The sequence below is a fragment of the Lonchura striata genome, chromosome 5 (genome assembly GCF_050655825.1).
Source record: "Lonchura striata isolate lonStrDom1 chromosome 5, ASM5065582v1, whole genome shotgun sequence".
Lineage (NCBI taxonomy): Eukaryota > Metazoa > Chordata > Aves > Passeriformes > Estrildidae > Lonchura > Lonchura striata.
This window is the reverse complement of record NC_140707.1, coordinates 41,168,773-41,188,268: the sequence shown is the minus strand read 5'-3', so window position 1 is coordinate 41,188,268 and position 19,496 is coordinate 41,168,773. Positions and strand designations below refer to the sequence as shown.

Here is a 19,496-nt window from a genome sequence, read left to right as displayed (position 1 = left end):
GCAGGGCCGGGGGCGCGGGGCCATGGCGGGCCGCGGGGCCGCGTCCTCGGAGCAGCTGGAGCGGCTGCACGAGATCTTCCGCGGGCTGCACGGAGACCTGCGGGGCGTCCCCGAGCGGCTGCGGGGCAGTGCGGCCGGTGAGGCGGGCAGGGGGAGTGGGCGTTCCTCGAGGCACGGGCGGGGCCGCCGCGGCCGGCTGCGGGGCTGTGGCGGGAGCGTTCGGGTGCTTCTCGTCAGACAGGCGCGTTTGAGCAGCGGGGAGGGCAGCGTCCCGTCAGGACTCTGTGTGGGGGGCTTTGCGGTTCTAGGGGCTGGGGACGTCGCTCCTGGTAGGCGCTCGCTGGGAGGAGGCGGGTGGCGCTGCCCTGTGTCGTTCTCAGCTGCTGCCATGTCCTGGTGGCCTTGCAGGTGTGTGGCTTCGCTCCACTGGAGCTCCTCGGCTCTGGCAAATTTCAACTCCGCTGGCAAGCGCTGCCGTGCTAGGCTCACGGCATCCGTCTCTGAGGAGGAGCCCTTCTTTGGACGCTCTTTCATGCTGTTTCTGTTTGAACTGGAGTATAGCCTGGAGAACAGGAGGCTCAGGGGTGACCCCCTCACTCTCCACACCACTGAAAGGAGGCTGCAGCCGTGGGGCTCGGCCTCTTCTCGCAGGCAACCAGTGACAGGACAAGGGGACACAGACCTGAGCTGCACCAGGAGAGGTTAAAGTTGGACATTAGGAAGAATTTCTTCACAGAAAGCATGATTAGACATTGGAATGAGCTGCCCAGGGAGGTGGTGGAGTTTAAGGAGGTGTTTAAGGAAAGACTGGATGTGGCACTCAGTGCCATGGTCCAGTTGACAGCGTAATGTTAGGTCAGGTTGGACTCAATGACTGCAAAGGTCTTTTCCAGCTAAATTGATTCTATAACAACTGCAGTGCTTTGGGGGTTTGGGGTTCTTGTCCCCCCTTTTTTTAATTTGCTATGTTGGATTCACAATTAAAACCTCATTGGCAGAAATAGAAGCAGTTTTTATTGGCAGAACTTCCCAGAAACGTCTGTAGATTTGTTGGAGAATGTTTGCATTTGAAATGATTGTTTTAAAAGTCTGGTTTATGCAGTATGTACTCAGAAAATATTGAAAACCTATCACTCTAGCCACACTAAGTTGTATTAGAAGCACAACCTGTTTTCACCGGTATTCTTTATAGCACACCACTGGTAACATGCTCTCACAGAGCAGTCCTCTGTAAGGATCTGTGCTTCTGATGCAATCTTGATACTTGGCAGCGTTCTGAGAACCAGAAAGGGAAGCAATGTGACAAGGAGAATTTTGCCAGTGTCACTGAATGCCTCTGATTGAACCCTTCCTATGGGAAATGTAATCTGTGGCTGTTACGAGCTGCTGTAGTTCAGCTCAGGTTTTCTACCCCAGTGATGAGCAAGGACTGTCAGTCACGTTCTCCTGCAGTGTTCATTCTCCCGCAATTGATCAGTTTTGTGTAAAATCATAAGAACACTTTGTTCAGAACATACCAGTCTGCACTAGATAACACAGAGCACGAAGGGCTCTGTTTCTTACCTGACTTTCTGTTTAATGAGTTAAGTTCAGGGTCACAGTCCTTGGCATCAGCATTTTCAGGAAGTTTGGTACAAGAAAGGTGTTGAAACCCACAAATGACAATTTGCAAACCTGACTTAATTTCACTAGTGGTCAACAAGGATAAAAAGCTTAAAAGAAGCAATATGTTTTCTGGTAGAAATCCTTATTTCTCTATAGAAATGAGCATGATCAGTTTCTTGGTGAAGTGAAACCAAGTCTGCTTGACACTGTGGTAGTTATGAGCAGTGAATTCTGAGATGTGGGTTTAAATGGAGTATTTACAGGCAACTATTTTTGTGATACTTGGGATTTTTTTTTCAAGAGATTGCAAATAATTGCACATTGACTTTTTTAGACAAGCTACAGAATTTTAAGACAACTGTTCTATTCTTTACTTTTTTTTTTTTTTTCCTGCAAAAATCTTGGCACTATCTTTTAAAGTGTTTCTAAGAGAGTTTAAGATTTAGGAATTTGTCATTCCACTGTCCTGATGTTCGTTCTTTGCTTCTTGTACTTAGGAGGAGGGGAGTATATATTAATTTTTTGAGTTATTTGATCCCAAAATATTCAGAAGGTGATAAAAGAGACCTTGGAATACTCTTTTAAGGCAATTCACATGCTCCAAGAGCAACACAGAACCTATAGTCCTTGGGATGTCTTTGAGGGGCAGAGGTTTGGAAATGCTGTTTCATTCTATATAAACAAGATGACAAATTCCTAATTCTAGAAACACCCTTTTTTTCCCCATCCAAATTGGTAAGAAGGGGAAGCAGCCTGGATAAGTTTAAAATAATGTATTTTCCTCTCCATGAATTCACTTAGCTATACTTTCCAACTGAATCTCTTTCTAAGTGTCTGGAAATAAGTTAGTTTAATGTTGATGAGCATGTGGGTGATGCTGCCATGGCACAGGCACTGCTGCTGCATTTTAGAGTTCTGTCCTTGTGCTTTGAGTTGTGGTTCAATGCAGAGCGACACCAAGTGAATCTCTCGGTATATTTTGGTGTTTCTGGATACCAGCCAGATACAGCAGAATGTTTTCAAGCCACATTGCTGGATTTCTTGTTAGCCTGTAGACAAAAAGGTCTCAAGCTGCTTGGTTTACCTAAACCATTCCATGATTCTATGCCTTTTGGAAGCTGGCATTTCTTTGGCTGCCAGCTTATAAGTGCAGCATCTTATTATTCTGAATAGGAGAAATAAAGCAAGGAAATGCTGCATTTCCAGATCTCTGATGGGTTTCCATTACTTTGAGACAACAAAGTGGGTTTAAGAGGGCACTGCTTGAATCAGATTAGTGAAATAACCTGAATGAAACAAATTATTGACTTCCAAAGGCTGTTTTTCCAGAGTTCATGTCCATGGTTTCATTTGTAACCCAGCTACACAAACAATGGCATCAGCACAAATGTATATGATGCAAATCATGGAGGAAGTTGAGGAGAGTGTATTTAAGAACCTCTTAAGTCAGCATTTCCTGCTGAATAAATTGGGATGTGAAACTGTATTTCCTGGTGCCAGCTGATGTGTAATATATTAGTTATGATGTAGCTTAGTCTGTAATAATTCTATGTGCTGTGTGAGACCACAGCTACTTCTTTAGATGATGGGTTTTAGTTCTGTCTTAAGTTCTCTACAGTTCAGATTCTGGTCTTAATTGGAATTTGAACTGAGAAGGAAAGTCTACAGCTTAGACATGTTGTATATGTGAGAGGAGCTATATACCAGTGTTCTGAACACTTCAAGTTTTTTCCTATCTTCTGTTGAGATCTCAGTGGTTTAAAAGCTACCTCTTATGCAGAGGACTGTTCTTACCAAAATGCATTAGCAAGTGAGTTTTATTTTATTGTGATGATATTTTTATAATTTTATATGTACTTTTGTCTTTAATCAAATGAATTGGAGGAGTTTTACCAAGATGGCAGCCTGCATTTTCTGCTGCCTAGAATTTTGTTTAAGACTGAATAACACTCTTTTGAAAGGTGAATTAAGCTAGGTGCATAATTATCAGATTTCTGCTAGAATTTGGTTTTGTTTGCAGTACTCTATCACAGTCCTCTGGTCATCTTCAGTGCTTTTGCAAAAGATTGCAGAAATGTGTTTTTGCTCAGTTGAGATACGGAAAGTTTCAGATTTAGACTTTCATTGATGGTGGATGTTAGATATGTTAGTTTTTTTAACACATGAAAAATACATGCCTTAAGATTTTGTTTAAAAATAGAGTAACAGCAGTGAAACCCATTCTTTGGTCTCCAAAGCCCTAGGTACACAGATCTGGGTAAATTACTGTCTCAAACAACTAAAATGTCTAGTGTTGTTGGCCTATTCAAACAACTCGTGTCATACCACAAGAGGGAAGCATTTGGGCTTTAGTTTGTGAACCTGAGGTGATACCTTGGTGGCATCTTTTATCTCAGAGAATTCTGGAATGCTTATCCTGTGTACTTAGGTACTTCATGACCATAGGAATGAAGAGTGCCAGATCTGCCAGGACCTTCAGATCTGACTTGAAAATGTAGATTGACCTGATGTTCTGTTCAAATCCAAGTTACAGTTTCAACCTTCAGTAATCTTGCTAAGTGTTTCCAATGTATTTATGAGCTCTTTATTAATGTGTCTTCTTTGCTGTTCTTTCACACTAAATGTTTTTCAACACGCAGTTCTGTCAGTGGACATTGAAGGTCAGAAAAATATTTGAAAAATTACTTCTTTTGTCTACCAGAGGTAGTGTTCAGCATTTGGAAGAGTGATTTCTGCTCTCTTGCCCCACTGCCATCTGAAAAGTTGTTGTAAGAACAAGCTGTTCCCATTTGAGATAAATTTTGACCTGGTGTTCTGCAGCCAGCCATCTGTGGCAGCTTCCTTGTTTTTAATGGATTGAGTTGGAGTTCTGTTGTCATTTCTCTATAATTTATCTGACATACTGCTTTGACTTTTCTAGAGGAGAAGAAAAAACTGGTTCGAGAATTCGATGAGAAGCAGCGTGAAGCCAATGAGACGGTGAGTGTGAGGCTTCTGGCATTCCTCATGGTTGAAAAACTGCTGCCTTAAAAAGGACAGTGCTTACAAATGTTAGTTTTTTATGGATCCTGTTCTGGCAGGCAGGAGTTTAATTTTTTTACTGTTTGACGATTGATCAGGCGTGTCTGTGTTTGCTAAGACTGTTGTGTATACTTATATATGCATACATAAATTTAGACCCATATTCTTATGTGTTTTTGAGGGTTTTAAAATGCTCAGTTTTGATTACTGCCTTCACTTTGTTGAAAAAAGTAGAATGGTGGAGGTGCAATTAAAATTGCTAGAGGTTTTAGGGCAGGCATGTAGAGAATCTGCTGCCTGGGGTTTTTTATTGCCCTATTGTCTGTTTTCATGTTGGTTTGATCTTTCTGTAGTAATGTATAGGCCTGCTGGACAGCAGGTGATATAGAACAGCACCAGAAAAGCTATGTGACTCGTCTTCTAAAGCAAGACATTATGGATTAAGCTTTCTTTTCATATTTCAGTGTGCAGTTTGTTAGGTTGTTTTTTTAGTCACAGCTGAACATGATGCTTTATTCCCCTAACTTACTGGGGTTAATTGACTGGTACCTCTAGGTGATGTATGAGATGTGGAGCTCCTACTGTGAGAACTCATGTTGGCATACAGCTTTAAGCATTTTGAATTTGTTGCAACTGTCACTAGAAGTTGATGTGAAAATTCATGCATCCAGAATCTCTTGGCTTGCAGATTGTAACTCTAGTTGCCAAGCCTAGATATTCTGAGCATGACTTTAGTGCTGTGCCTACCCATGCAATAGATCTGAATGAGGAGATGGCTGAGGTACTTAACATCTTGTTTACCTCAGTCTTCAATGGTAATCTCTTTTCCCAAATCTCTTGGGTTAGTGGACTGCCATGCCAGCACAGTGGAAGCAAATTCCTTCCTTTAGGGGATGGCCAGGTTCATGACCACATGAGAAACCTGAATGTACATATATCTATGGGACTTGATGGGATGCATCCCAGAGTCCTGAGGGAATTGGCTGCTGTAGTTGCTAAACCATTGTCCATGGCATTTGAAAAAGTCATAACAGTCAGTCCCGGTGATGCCCCACCCTGTTATCAGGGTGATGTTCCTGAATGCCCCATCCCTGGAAGTATTCAAGGACAGTATTCAACCTGGTCTAGTGGCAGGTGTCCTTATCCATGGCAGGGGTGTTGGAACAAGGTGGTCTTTAAGGTCTCTTCCAACCCAAACCATCCTATGATTCTGTCGCTGTTGCACAGATATAATAAAAGGTGATACTCATCCTATAAATTCTTAAACTATAAGAAAGTGAGAATTGCAAATTTTGAAATTTAGAGTGATATTTTAGGGAAAAAAAATCAAGTGTTTATTGAGACATTGTGTATCTGAAAATGCACATGGGCTCAACAGCATTGGGTACCATAGTGTACTCAATACTAGATGGGGTGTGGGGTTTAAGGTTATCCCCCTCAGCCACTCCAACACAAACATGTGAATCCCTTCATCTGGTGCTGAGTTTTGAGTATACCGCTGCTGCTAAGAAGAGATTTGGTGCTTTCTTTTGTTAAAGCTGCGGGAAATGGAGGAAGAACTGAAGTACGCTCCTATACCTTTCCGCAACCAAATGATGAGCAAAATCCGAGCCTACAGAAGAGATCTGTCCATGTTCCAGAGGGAGATGAGAAGCACAGATTTGGGATTGGGCCGTGGAAACCAAGGCGATACGAAATATGGAATCTTTGCCACAGAAAATGAACAGAGTGTAAGGATTAGATGTAAATTTTATTTAGGTGTGCTGTGACTGTGCAAAAGCAGTATCCCAGACGCATTGTTTACAGTGTTTCTACTTTAAGCCACCTCTGTGCTTTTATAACTCCCTGTATATCTCTCTACATGTAACATGAATATCTCAGGGAGGAGAAAGAACACCTGGAACTCAGAGGAGAGCTTTTCTGTTCTAAAACAAAGATAGGAATATAATCAAAATGGAACTCCTTGAAAGCCATGCGGTTAGTAATTTACACAACATTCTGTACCAAAACTCTTTGTTTAATCATTCCACAGGTTTGGTTTCCCTTCCTAAAGAAGGGAAAACACAGAAGTGATGCTACTTATTGAAAAAAAAGTTAACTTAGCTAGTTCTAATCTCCAAAACTTACAAAATGTGAGTCGTGCATTGTATAGGTTCTTCGGTAGAATTATCTTTTAAGCAATCTTAGTGTAAATAATTTCAAGAAAATATAAGGATTTTTCCTCTAGCACTTTTTTCACTATGGTTTTGCTGCTACAATGCAAAAAGTACACCAATTTCTTGTTTACCAGATAGGCTTAACGATATCTGAGCTAGTGAGACTGAATCTCCTTATTGTCTTCAAAGTGCTGTCATGTGTACAGAAAGTTCATGGAGGTGGGCTTTTTGGTTTTTTTTGCCTTAGATGAGGAGGGGTTCTTTGCTTAGTATTTCCTTCTGCTGTAGCTTGGGAAATTTTTGCATTTGATTCCTCTTGACTGATTACACTAAAACCTGAGAGCAGGATGATAGATTAGACTTTCTGAAGCTTAAGAAAACATTTTATTTTGAGCTACTGTCTGACCCCAAGGTCAGCAAACATTCCTTATCCTCTAGACCAGGCTACTGGCATGAAAAGAGGATCTTTGTTACTTAGCAGTCCATCTGTTAGTGCTGTTTGTTCCTAATCCTTTTGACTGTAAACTCTTAAAGATTTCCTGGGCAACCAGCTGTGAAGTCGAAAATAAGGCTGACTTTAGATGTGAATGGAAGTAAAAGTTAGCATCTGGAAAAGAAAGGTACTATTTTCATGTAAATGTTCTTTGATGGAAAAGTAAATTGTTACAAAGACAGATTTTTGGAACTGTTTTAAGTCTTCAGTGCTGTATCCTTTTTAGAGATTTAACCAGATTTGGTCATAATCTTACAAGGTGAACAAGGCTCAGCCAAAATTAACTGAGCTGCATCAGTTAAGATAGGAAGTATGTACAGCTAATACAAATATATGGCCTATGGAGTCACATTCTAACTTTTTAATGTTACAAGCCCAATACTTCTGTCTTTGTGCTTTAATAGTTAAGCACCCATTATTTTTCAGACTAACCTGCAGTCACAGAGGGTGCTGCTTCTCCAGGGCACAGACAGTCTGAACCGAGCCAGCGAGAGCATCGAGCGCTCGCACCGAATCGCGGCCGAAACCGATCAGATTGGCACGGATATCATCGAGGAACTCGGGGAGCAGCGGGAGCAGCTGGAACGCACCAAGAGCAGGGTAAGCAGGAAACTGGGAATTGCTTTGAAACAACCTGATGTTACTTAGTAGGAACTGTATGCCAGTAATTACTCTCAGGGACCTTCCTAGGCATAGTCATCCGATTGGATATCTCTACAGACCAAATTCAGGCTGCCACAATTTCTACTTGTTCTCATAAAAGAAAAATAATTACTGTAGAAGGGTCCAAAGCATGGTAGTCAAATGTCTGCTGCTGTGTCTGTGCAAGATGGGAGATTAGACCTATAGATATGCTAGAAAAAATAGCATTACTGAAAAAGTTACAGATTAGAAAATTGTTAAGGATTTGCCTTGTGAATAGATTACTAGTTAAAGTTGAAAGATTTTGGAAGCAGTTAGCAAGTTTTTGTAATGAAATTAAATGTAGTAGAAGAGGATTAATTACTAGCTCTCCAGTATTTGCAGAGAGGGGGAAGATGTCAGACAATATGTTTATTCCTCATCCTTGGTTCAAGAAGCTCTGCTTCTGCTGTGAAAGCTTCAAAAACTAGTTTACTTGTTTTGTTTACACACATATGCAAAACTGACAATTTGATTTTTGAACTAACAAACTGTTGGGATTTTCTGTGTGTGCAAGGGATCCCAAGTGTAAAGCTTTTAGGTGAGTGACTTCATGGGACACCGAGTTTGGCAAATAAGCCACTCAGCCAAAACAAAAACCATACCCTTGATTTTGGGAGTTCTTTCTACTCATTGCAAGAAATCCTGTAGCTTTTTTGTTTAAGTAGTTTGGTAATTTCAGTCAGAATTTGATTTGTCCTGTTCCAAAATTTGGCCTAGAAAGCAGGATAGGAAATTGATCTTAAGATTTGTGGGTATAGTTTTTGTCCTTTAGCTAATAAAAAATACACCCTTCAGGTGTCACAGTCTGTCAACAGATAGTTCACAGAAGCATAGAATTGTTTAGGTTGGAAAAGGCCTCAAAGATCATTGAGTCCAACTGTTAACCCATCACTGCTGTGTTCATCACTAAACAGGGTCTGTGCCTTATATTGTGAGCCTCTTTAGCAATGAATTGTGGAATTGTGTGAACCACACATTCCAACTGGAAGCAAACTTTCTTCGTACTTGTTCTTTCATAGTGAAGATTGGAAATCTACTAAGTTCTGAATGGATTTGATAGTTTTCTTCCCAGCTTTGTCCAGCACATCTCAGTGCAAAGAAACACAGAAGCAGTTTTGTAGTTGAGGGCAATATGTTAAACTACAGAGAAATTGTTCAGGCAGGTGTGATAGAAGTGACCTGGCTTACCCTTCATTTCCCTAGAATGTTTGGAAGTAGAATAATGAAATCTTACCTGGAGACCAGTGGCCATGTATCATGAATCATGTCTGTGGAGCAAAACCTTTTTTAGTTTTCTAAAACCTCACTTCATTTCATGTTTCTTAATAGCTGGCTGGATATGCTGGGCAGTTCATTTCTGGGCAATACAAAGCTGAAATGGATTATCCATTAACAGCTCAGAGCTTGTACCCACTGGGTCACTTAGACCTCTGAGTGCAACACAGTTCTTTCTTTGATAGAACTTGAGCAGCATTTCAAACACTTTGCTATGCACAAGGGTGAACACATCTATCACTTTCTTCTGGTGTTAACAGAAATTAAACTTAATGGAAGAAATTAATACCACTTTTCTGATATTTGTATATTAATTAAAGAGGCAGAAAGTGGTCTCAAATTGCATATCTTTGTATGTATCTAAGGGAAAGTATACACAAAAATCTTAATTTCTCTTTAGAAAAGAGGTAATGCTTCCAGCTGGTATTCTGGGTAGAAAACAATGTTGTGTCTCAATTTTGAAAGTACATGGTCATCCTTGGTTCTGTAATTCATTGCAGCATTTCAACACCAGCTGCTTTCACGTGCATCTTTCCAGAGTTGATGTGTGCTTGTTTAACTGACAAGTAACTTCTGTCTCTCCTCAGTTGGTGAATACAAGTGAGAACTTGAGCAAGAGTCGCAAGATTCTACGCTCGATGTCTCGGAGGTGAGTGGTGTGACTGACAGCAGCATGGAGCATTGGTGCCTGCTGTATTTAGGGGGAAAAATAGAATGTCAGCTGGGACTGCAGGGAGGTTTTAGGGAATGTATAAACAGAATGTGTGCCCACATGGAGATGTTAATTTGTATGTTTTCCTCTCTGGTAATTGCTTAATGGAGTAGAGGCTGTTGAACAGCACTGAATGTGTGGGGTTTGGTCAAGATGATGTGAGGTCTTTAACCATCCAAACCATGGTGAGGACAAAAGCAAGTTACAGTGACCTGCTCATGGTGCCTTCAGATCCCACTCATTCAGGTTGGGAAAAGCTGTGCCATAAATCACTGCAGCATTTGGCAAGTTAGATGCCTGATGACACAGAGAAATCTGTTTAGCCCACACCAGTGCCCTAGAGCAGTTAGTCCTAGGCTGGCCCGTGAGACAGTCTGAGCCTAACCATGTACTATTTTGATGGCTAAAACCTTGACTTCTTAAGTGGATTTGCAGTTCCGCTACATTATTTAATTAGCCTTAAAGACCCAGTTCATAGATTGTATTCCCAGCAGGTATTCGTCTCCTCACAACCTTTCCTTTATGCCCATTGCTAAAGGAAGTTGCGATAACTGTCCAGTTTTCAGTAGTAAAAGTACTTTATTATTTTGGGATTTTAGTTTTCCTTCAACAACATAGTTCCAAGTAAAAGCACCACAGTGAGGGTTTTTTAGCACAGGACTTCAGGTATTGTTTTCCTCTTTGCTTAAGTGAAGGAGTAGGCACAAATAGAGCAATGATCTGCCTTCTGTGGGGCAGGGGAAGAGGAACAGAACTACTACTGCTGAAATAGGAAATTCAATCAGGATTTCCAGGAAAACATGAGTAGTGAACTATTGAGTTTGGTCCTTTCTGCTTGTTAAGAGCTTTTTGAAAAGCAGTGTGGTCTCGCTGAAACAGGGAAGGTAAGATGGTGATCTGGATCTATAATCTGCTTTCATAAACAAGCTGAAAAAAAACCTTGGATTTCTATTTTTTAACTCTAGAATAACCACAAATAAGTTGCTGCTGTCAATTATCATCATCCTAGAACTGGCCATCTTAGGAGGTGTGGTCTACTTCAAGTTCTTTCGCAAGAAATGAACCTTCATGACCAAGATGAGCTTTTCCACTGATGAGGAACAGGATGGGCTATCTGCTCCCTTTGACTGTCTGAAGGTTGAACTGAATAATGAGACAGTACATTCAACTCAAACTGTACTGACACTTGAAAGACAGAGAATGGGAGTAAAAAGAAACAGGCTTGAACTACTGGTAAGATTAATAAGAAGGTAATAAATATTTTATTCTGTCATTTTGTATATACTTAACTAAATGAATAAATCTTGCTATGTAATAAAGTAGCCACTGATCAATGGAAAAAGCTAGTTTATTTAAAAATTGGGACATTAACAGTATTTGCCAAGTGTTGACAATCTATCCACTCAAGTGCCTCAGCAGAGCTCTGTATTGTCCAATATATCCAACATGGATTCTTAAATCCTCACTTGCTCTTCACTGTCAGATTCATCTGGAGAGCTGGGTGTTGGGAGTTCATCAAAAGCGATGTGTGCTCCTTCCCTTGTCTGCCCAAAGCACGTTGCTATCACATCGACTGCAAGGTGAGCAGTTGCTTTCACTGCCTCTTGAGAAGCTCCGAGCAGGGGATTGACTTCAACCATGTCTACAGCTGAAAGCATTCCTGTGAAAACGATTTGCAGCTTTGTTACTCTGACAAAGGGTACAGTCTTGCAAGGTTTTGTTTATTCAGCCTTTTATTCATTGTAGCAAGTCTGGTATTTGGGTTTGTGACCTGCTCTACCCCTTAGACAAGTAAGATTGGCTCTTGAGGGATGAGGTTTGTTCTCAGATGTAAATTTGTGTTTTTAATTTGGTTTTTCCTTACGTCATCACTACCTCACTCATTTGTGCTTTCAACATTCAAGAAGAATGTTTGATGTTCCATACACATTTATGAGAGGAACATTTTTTCTCCTAGTCCAAATATGAGGGGTTATAAAATAGTCTCTCTTCCTATTCTTTTCCATCCTGTTCATGAATATATAGACTATTGTCTGGTTGGGATTTTTTTAACCTTCTTTTACTGCAAATAATACTGTTTAAACATATTAAATAAAAACTTGATGGTAATAAGATGAAAAGTCCTCATATATTGAATCAACTGCAGTATATTTTTTGAAAGCTTGATTTGTTGGTCTTGAATCCTAGAATGGAACTTCAAACTATTTAAGAGTGTTTGCACCCATTTTTTATTCCAGATGCCCATTTTCACATCTCACCTCATGTGTTTAGGATTAAGGAACAGTATTACACATTTTTGACATTAATTGTTAACATATTGTGTATTTTCTTTTGCTAAGCTGAAATTGTTGGTGGTTAAGATGCTTCCAACACCAAGGTAATTGCCCAGTCACAGGACTTCTTTCAGGCATCTTTGCTTTGGCTACTCTTACTATCTATTTCTACCAGAAAAACATAACCAGTATGAACTCTGGGTAGTTTGTCCTGTCCTTGCTTAGCCCCATACTGCTGGTCAGCTCCTACCTGTGTTGTGTATTTCCTCTGTGAGGTACATTCCTTCTCTGTAAGTTAATCCACCTAGAACAGGAGTCCCCGTTGCTGGAGCCAGTGAGGGTTCAAAAGCATCAATGTCAAAACTCAAGTGAATTGGTCTCTGTCTCCTGAGACAGAATAAAACAAGAAAAGCAATCTTAGAGCTTTGAATTTTTTTCTATGTGCATTCCTTACTGTCTAGGCTAATCAGCAAAGTAGCATCAAGCTCCTTGAACCATGTCTCATATACATTAAAAAAACATCTACTCAGTGAGGATTTGGTTGAAGATAAGTACTTCAGTTTACACCATCTTAACTGGTATTTGCCATCTTAGTGGAATGAGTTAGAGAAGTGTATGATACAATCCAGCCTTTTCTCCTTTTGTACAGAAAGCCAGGGTGAAGGCTGAAACACTGATGTGCATGGCAGCTAGGATGGAGGAAGCACTGAGCTCAAGGATTTCACTGACAGTTCATCAAGATGAGCATTTTTCAGGTCAATACTTAAAGGTATATCCAAACCGTGCCATGCAGCCTAGCTGCTGAAGTAGTAAAAAATAGTCTCAAAACTAAAATGTTAGTTACTTACTATATCATCTGCCAGCTGATGACAGCTTATTAAAGTGGACACTGCTTGTCACTCACATGAATTATTTAAGTGGCAGACTGCATACTTCCAACTTACTGCAGATGCTCAGTAAGGAAAAGTATCTGGATTACCATTTTCTTTACTTGGCACAGCTGCATCTAGGAAGGGTGAGCACACCTTTAGAATACAGCAGCATGCAGCACAGGTTCTAATCTGTGGGAGAGGTTACCATTTCTAAGTGACCCTCTCCCAGCTCCTGGTATGATTTGCTCCCTGACCTGGTTCCCCAAACTTGAACAAGGGTCTCAAAGGTGGCAGTAGTGAACTGCAGTAAGAAAGTGGTTAAAGTGAACTTTACCAGCCTCACTGGCACTGGCAGCTGCCATCAGGACATTGTGTGTGAGCAGTCCAAAAAGGAAGCCATTAAATGCTTCCACCTCCCATACCAACAGCTCATTTCAAGTTACTATCAAGTTGCTGTATGTATTTTTAAAAGGATAATTTGTATCCTGCACTCTGAGTTGATTCAAACATCTTGTCAGACTGCAGAAAATGCAGAATTACTTAACAGAACCAAATAGTATAAAACAGAGCCACAGCTGTAGTGAGTCGTAACCTGTCTCAGCCATCTACAAACACCATGAAATGGTTCCAGTGCTGAGACTTCCCTAAATACTGGACACTGGCACAGTTCTGTACAGCCCCCCCTTACAGCAAGTGACCTTCACTTATTAAATAACTTTCAGGAAAGCATATGTTCAACAAGAGTAGTTTAAATTAGATAATGGTTTGTTACCTGCCCATCAGTTGTTCAAAGGTTCTTTCCATAACTTTCTGAATTCCAAGGCGATCGATATCCCTCATGGAAAAATACTGGATGTCAAAGTTCTTCAAAATATAGCTGTGAAAATATTTTTTTATAAACAATCATTATTGGTTTAAGCTGAAATCTAGCAACTCTTATGGATGTGATTTCAAGCTTATTATTTCAGCTTTTACAAAAATTGTTTAATCTAAACAAACTTACTACTCAGCAGGATCCACATCCCTCAAACCAATGTACACAATGTCAGATGCTGAAAGGCAGGGCTTTAGCCAGGAAAAGCCAGGAAGTTGTGGTACCTGCAAGCAAAGGTTTGGTATTAGGTCAGTTTAATGACATACTTAACAAAATGCTTCCCTGAAAACGTTGTATTGATTTATAGCATCCTCTCTTCCTCTAAATAGATAAACTTCTGCACTTGAGAGTTTGGCTGATGTAATCAGTCCTTACTTTCATTCCTATGTTCAACTCGGGTAAAGCGATATGACTTTATCCGAGTTGAATGTTAATGGATTAAGTTTTTAAGTCTTCTACATTTTCCAGTTTGAAGAGGAGGAGGACTAAAGAGCCTGAATCCACAAGCAATAGGTAATTTGCATCAGTGAGTGTAAAGAGGAATGCTTACCAGATACCCAGATGTAAATCACTTACCCAGGGCACTTAATGGGGATGCTCTGTAATTTACCCAGGGCACTTAATGGGGATGCTCTGTAATTTACCCAGTACATTCATTGTGCTTAGGTGGAAGAATGAAAACCAAGGCAGCTGTATCTTTGTAGGAGAACTTCCAAAAGTCATGCAAACTTACAAAAACAATATTAAAGATGGATAAATTCAAAGTGGGAAGTTGAAAAAAAGAAAAATAAGAGAGGGGGGGAAAAGCAGGGCAAGAAGTTGGGCCTCCACAGTGGGCTACATCATGCTGGCTTTTGATGCAGAATTGAAGAGAGTAGGTAGGTCTAGGACAGCAACTGAAAGATTATGAGGTCCTCATTTCAGCTTTGGTAATTAAGTAGTCATGATATGGAATTATAAGACCTTTCAGTTAGTTCTAATATCTACTAATAATACTAAGACCTTTCAGTTAGTTCTAATATCTACTAATTTTAAGAGTGATTTAAATTAACTCAAATTTCTCTTCTTCCCAGCTCTGAAAATGGCTACAGCCAACACAGCTGTCAAGCAGTTAGAAGGTTTTGTTTCTGTCTTAGACTTCTCAATTACTAATTATTCTAATTACAATATTGGATGTTTTTAAAGGTGAACACACCCATAGCTATATTTAATTACATTAGGTTAAATTAGCACAAATTATAAAATATTTGCTACTCTAGGACAATGACCTGAAACTTCTTTGGTCATAAATTAAGAAGAGGGATAAATGAATTGGAGACCACTAGAAATTTCAGGTTTCAAAAGTGAATTATGCAAAATCATCATCACCACATCATCACAAACTGAGCATAGTAATGATAACATTGTCAGATACTCTCTAGGATTAATGATTTAGTAAATTTAATACTACAATTTCAATTACACCTCTTTGTAAATAAATAAAATTCAATGTATTAACTGCCTTTGACGGGTTCTTTGCTTTGTTACAATGGAAAAAGAGTTGCTGATAGTAAAGCCAGAGGCACAGGCATTTTCATGGGAGGGTATTAATAGCAGTTTGTGAGTTTAGAAGGTTCCAGGAGCCCTGAAGCAGTCAGAAAAGGAGGATGATAATTTTCTTTTGTCCCATTATCAACTCAGCTGCTGTACTAGATGAGTGTAAGAGGGTGAGCCATATGTACTTCTGCACACATAATGGTTTGCTCCTGAGAGTCAGAGGGGTATTAGCTGGAAAGACCATTGTCAAAGGCACATTCTGCTACTGCTGAAGAGCTGTTTAATAATTCATACTGTTGTGGAAGCCTTGTGGTACCAGCAGGTCTCACATTAGTTTTTCCCGCTCTAAACAAGAATACAATAGGATAAGAAAGCCCCCCTGAGTGAGTGCACACGCCTGTTTGTGCACTTGCACAGCCAGGCCTTGTGTGAGCTGCTTCTGCAGAGGCATCCAGACTGCTGGAACTGAGGTGGGCTTGTGACAAGATCCCATAACCATCACCATGCCTGAGTAGCTTGCCACTAAGCATAGGCTAATCTTATTCTGTCTTCACTACTGCTCCTTGCAAGAAAGGCCTGCTCTCCCACTGACCCCAGAAAGCTTATAGGTATTCTTTTAGCATGTCAAAAAATCCCAATAATTGTAAAAAATTACTGCTTTTCTATGCTGCTCAAGAACTGGAACTCAGCAGACCAGTATCTCCTCCTTCCTCAGCTATCGGAGAACTTTAGTTTTGTTTTCACCAAGCCATACACTGTTCACCTTAGGTGAGCTCTAAAATCAACAAAATTCTCTTCTCTTCTTATCTCCCTTGAGAAAGTGTGTACAGTTTCAAAAAGGAAAAAAAAAATCACCCTCTTTAACTTATGGGCAAAAAAGTAGAAATACAGTAACCTTTTATATTATCTTTTCATGTTCAGAGCATGTTCCAAAAAGCCCCATTAGTTTTGCATTGCTTTGGGAATTCTAACATATTTGTAGAGACCGCATAAGAATGTCTAGAAAGAGTAAAGTATGTAAAAGCACCATATGATTCTGTTGACTTGTGGATGGAAATAATTCAAAGGAATTTGCAGGAAGAAAAGCAGAAGAGCTTTATGAGATGACTGCAGTATTGCCATGCTGAACAGGAACTGATGCAGTGATATCTTCAGTATCCATACAGATTTAAACGTGCTTGTTCTTGCTTGGAAAGGGTATACTTCCTGCAACACAGCACCCCAAATTTGTCAGAGAAATGAGAAAATTAGGAGTAAATATGCAGGATGCCAAAATGCAGTCAGCTTTTCTGCAGCTCCAGCATCCATTCTCAAGATGCAGTTGCTGATCCTGCTCTTACTCTCCAGCCTAAGCTTCAGCAGAAGCAGATTGTTGTATCAAAGTTCCTACTGCAGAGGCCTCAGCTGTTCACTGCACAGGTGCTGCAGGTCCCTGCACAGCTAAGCCAGGCAGGGGACCTAAGCCTTAGGTCAGCCTACTGTTTAGCACCTTGACAGCAGCAAAAACAGGCCATGCACATTCCATGTGCCCCAGGAAACAGCTCTTTTTGATAATTTTACCTCTTACCAACAAAAAGGCTCTCTCTTCAAAAGCTCACTGCAAGCAGTTACAGCTGTTTTGATTTGTAATATTTACAGTGGAGCCAATAGCAGAGCAGGAGAGATCACAGAGGAACAGCCCTTGTCAGGCCCCAAAACACAGAAGAGCCAAACGAAGCAGCATGTGAGGCATGCAGGAACCAGCTGTTCCTGGAGGTGAGCTCAGCTGGGCTCTCACAGGCTGGGCTCAGGGGAGGTTCCTGCTCAGCTGGTAGCAGTGGCAACAGCCCACTACTCAGCCTGGGCAACAATGCCACTCAATGACTCAGGAGCAGCAGCACAGTCAGCTGCTCTGTGCAGCTCACTGTGTAGCCCATGAGGGTGCAAACACAAAGAAGAGCTTTTTCTCATTGGTGTCTCTAAGTGTGTCTGTGTTTACCTGTGTCTGTTGCACTTGAATGTATGTGTGCATGTATATGCATATGTACATACACAGTAATACATATTTTTCCTTGTACTCCAATAGAGAAGTTCTGCATTTGCAGCAGGTAAAAAAGTACCTTACATCAGCAATGGTGCAATGCTCTGAGGTTGCCATGTAGGATAACTACAATCAGGATACTCACTTTATCTTGAAGTTCCCTTAGGAGAAATGAGAGAGGTTGTCCATGGAGGCTTCCAGACCGAGTTGTGAGAGGTGTGTTGATATCAGCATGTGCATCCACCCAGATCACCCCAAGGTGTGGGCACTGCCTTGCATGGCCACTGATAGATCCAAGTGCCAAGCTGGAAGTACAGTAACAAAGTCTTTAGTCACCATTTCTCCTTCATAACAACTACAAGGACAATGGGGAGTCCCTCATCTTCAGTCAGCCATGTCATTACATTTCCACACATCAGACATCTGTGACAAAAAAGGGAGAATCCCATACAAACTGCATGGCATGCCACTGCTGTGATTCCAAGAGGCCAAGTAACTACTTCACCTGTTCTAGGTCCAAATGCTCTGGAAAATCTAGCCTTTCTTTATTCTACTCATGACACCTTCCCCCACTATTTCTTTCTACATACCCTACCATCTTCAACCAATTCTCAGACCAAAGGTTAGTGTAAAAGAGGAAAAAGATTCATGTTGTAAGATCTATTGCAAAATTGTTTGTGTGGAGGCATTACAAATCTATCCTAAGAGATGATGGGCAAAAGAGACATGTCACTAAACATTCAGCAATAAAGAAACTGAGCAGTTCCTCTGAAGGAACTTGATGGCACAAACTTTCCCAAAGAGGAAAACCTCAGTTGTGTGTCTACACAACTGATCACAGACCCATCTGGAACTAAGCAGTACTGTCTGAGAAGGTCAGGTTCTTGTAGCTGTCTTCTGTGTTCCACCTAAAAGCTCATCCCTAAGGTATTGCCAAGAAATGATCCCTGAGTTGTTCCCTAAGTCCCCTTGTTTTTTAAATGAAATTCTTGCACTCAAAGAGCTGCAGCATGAACCAGTAATTGTTTTTAGTTCAGCTCACCTGTGATCACCTCCTAAAGTCACACATCTGTGTCCAGCAGCTACTGCTCTGCTCACTACATCAGCCAGCATCTGGCTGGCCAAGCCCACTGACCGTGGATATAAAATCAGGTTGTTGTACAGTTCATCGTTGGGAACTTGAGTGAAATTCAAATCTCCAAAGTCGTGCACTTGGCATCCTGGGAACACAGCAACAAAAGGAGAAAGTGACTTAAATACCTTCCCAGGGAAATGCTAAAAATCAGTCGGCAAGTATGAAAGGAACAGTGGAAAAGGAATGGATCCATTTGACTATTTGCATGGGATGCAACTGTCAGAGCATTACAAATTAGAAAGTATAAAACAACATTATCAGTTTAAGACAGTTTTAATTTAACAATATGCTATGCCAATCATAAAAAGTCACTTAGAAAAAGCTTGGAATTTAAAAAAATTATTTAATGATAAATTCTAACATGAAAAATTATAGTCTGCATTGCCACCTTCCTTCCCATTCAGACAGATCATATACAGCCTCAAATAAGCTCAATTGCTTAAAGATGCCAAAGACTACACATTTCACTAACTATAGCTAGTTTTTTTTTACATTTTCAAGGTCCCCAAAAATCCTGGCACAAAAGTGCCAAGTAATATAATAAAATTTTCTTATAGTACTTCCAGACAACTCCATGGAGGATCCACTAGTGCTTGTTAGGAGAATCTGTCCATTTTCTCAACACAAGCTATTATAGAAGGCATTGTAGTTCTGGGAGTTTGATCCCAAAACTCTGAGATCTTTTCATTGCCAGTTACAATTTGATTTGCTGTTGAACCTGAGAATATTCCGGGTGTGAAATTCAGCCTTTCCTCTCAGAGACCTTCAATTTAAGACAGGCCTCTCACTGCAGGCTCTGATGAAGGCAGTAAAGGCCCCAAGGTATTTACAGCTACACCA

General features: G+C 40.6%; 2 protein-coding genes across 2 annotated transcripts in view; one reads left to right on the top strand and one right to left on the bottom strand.

Moving 5' to 3' along the window:
- Positions 1 to 2: 2 nt before the first annotated feature.
- VTI1B (vesicle transport through interaction with t-SNAREs 1B) lies at positions 3 to 15,467 on the top strand. The gene is made up of 6 exons (XM_021537044.4): positions 3 to 137; positions 4,526 to 4,584; positions 6,165 to 6,356; positions 7,702 to 7,875; positions 9,822 to 9,883; positions 10,912 to 15,467. Exons 1-6 carry the CDS (start codon positions 23 to 25, stop codon positions 11,006 to 11,008), a joined length of 699 nt encoding a protein of 232 aa, XP_021392719.1. The 5' UTR covers positions 3 to 22; the 3' UTR covers positions 11,009 to 15,467.
- The window catches only part of ARG2 (arginase 2), a 20,621-nt gene continuing 12,401 nt past the window's right edge, over positions 11,277 to 19,496 (bottom strand). Inside the window, exons 3-8 of the mRNA XM_021537043.3 lie at positions 18,564 to 18,741; positions 17,667 to 17,826; positions 14,095 to 14,189; positions 13,864 to 13,968; positions 12,470 to 12,606; positions 11,277 to 11,606 (exon numbers count right to left, since the gene is read on the bottom strand). Coding sequence (XP_021392718.1) covers positions 11,401 to 11,606; positions 12,470 to 12,606; positions 13,864 to 13,968; positions 14,095 to 14,189; positions 17,667 to 17,826; positions 18,564 to 18,741 — 881 coding nt within the window. The 3' untranslated portion in view covers positions 11,277 to 11,400. The remainder of the gene's footprint in view (positions 11,607 to 12,469; positions 12,607 to 13,863; positions 13,969 to 14,094; positions 14,190 to 17,666; positions 17,827 to 18,563; positions 18,742 to 19,496) is intronic.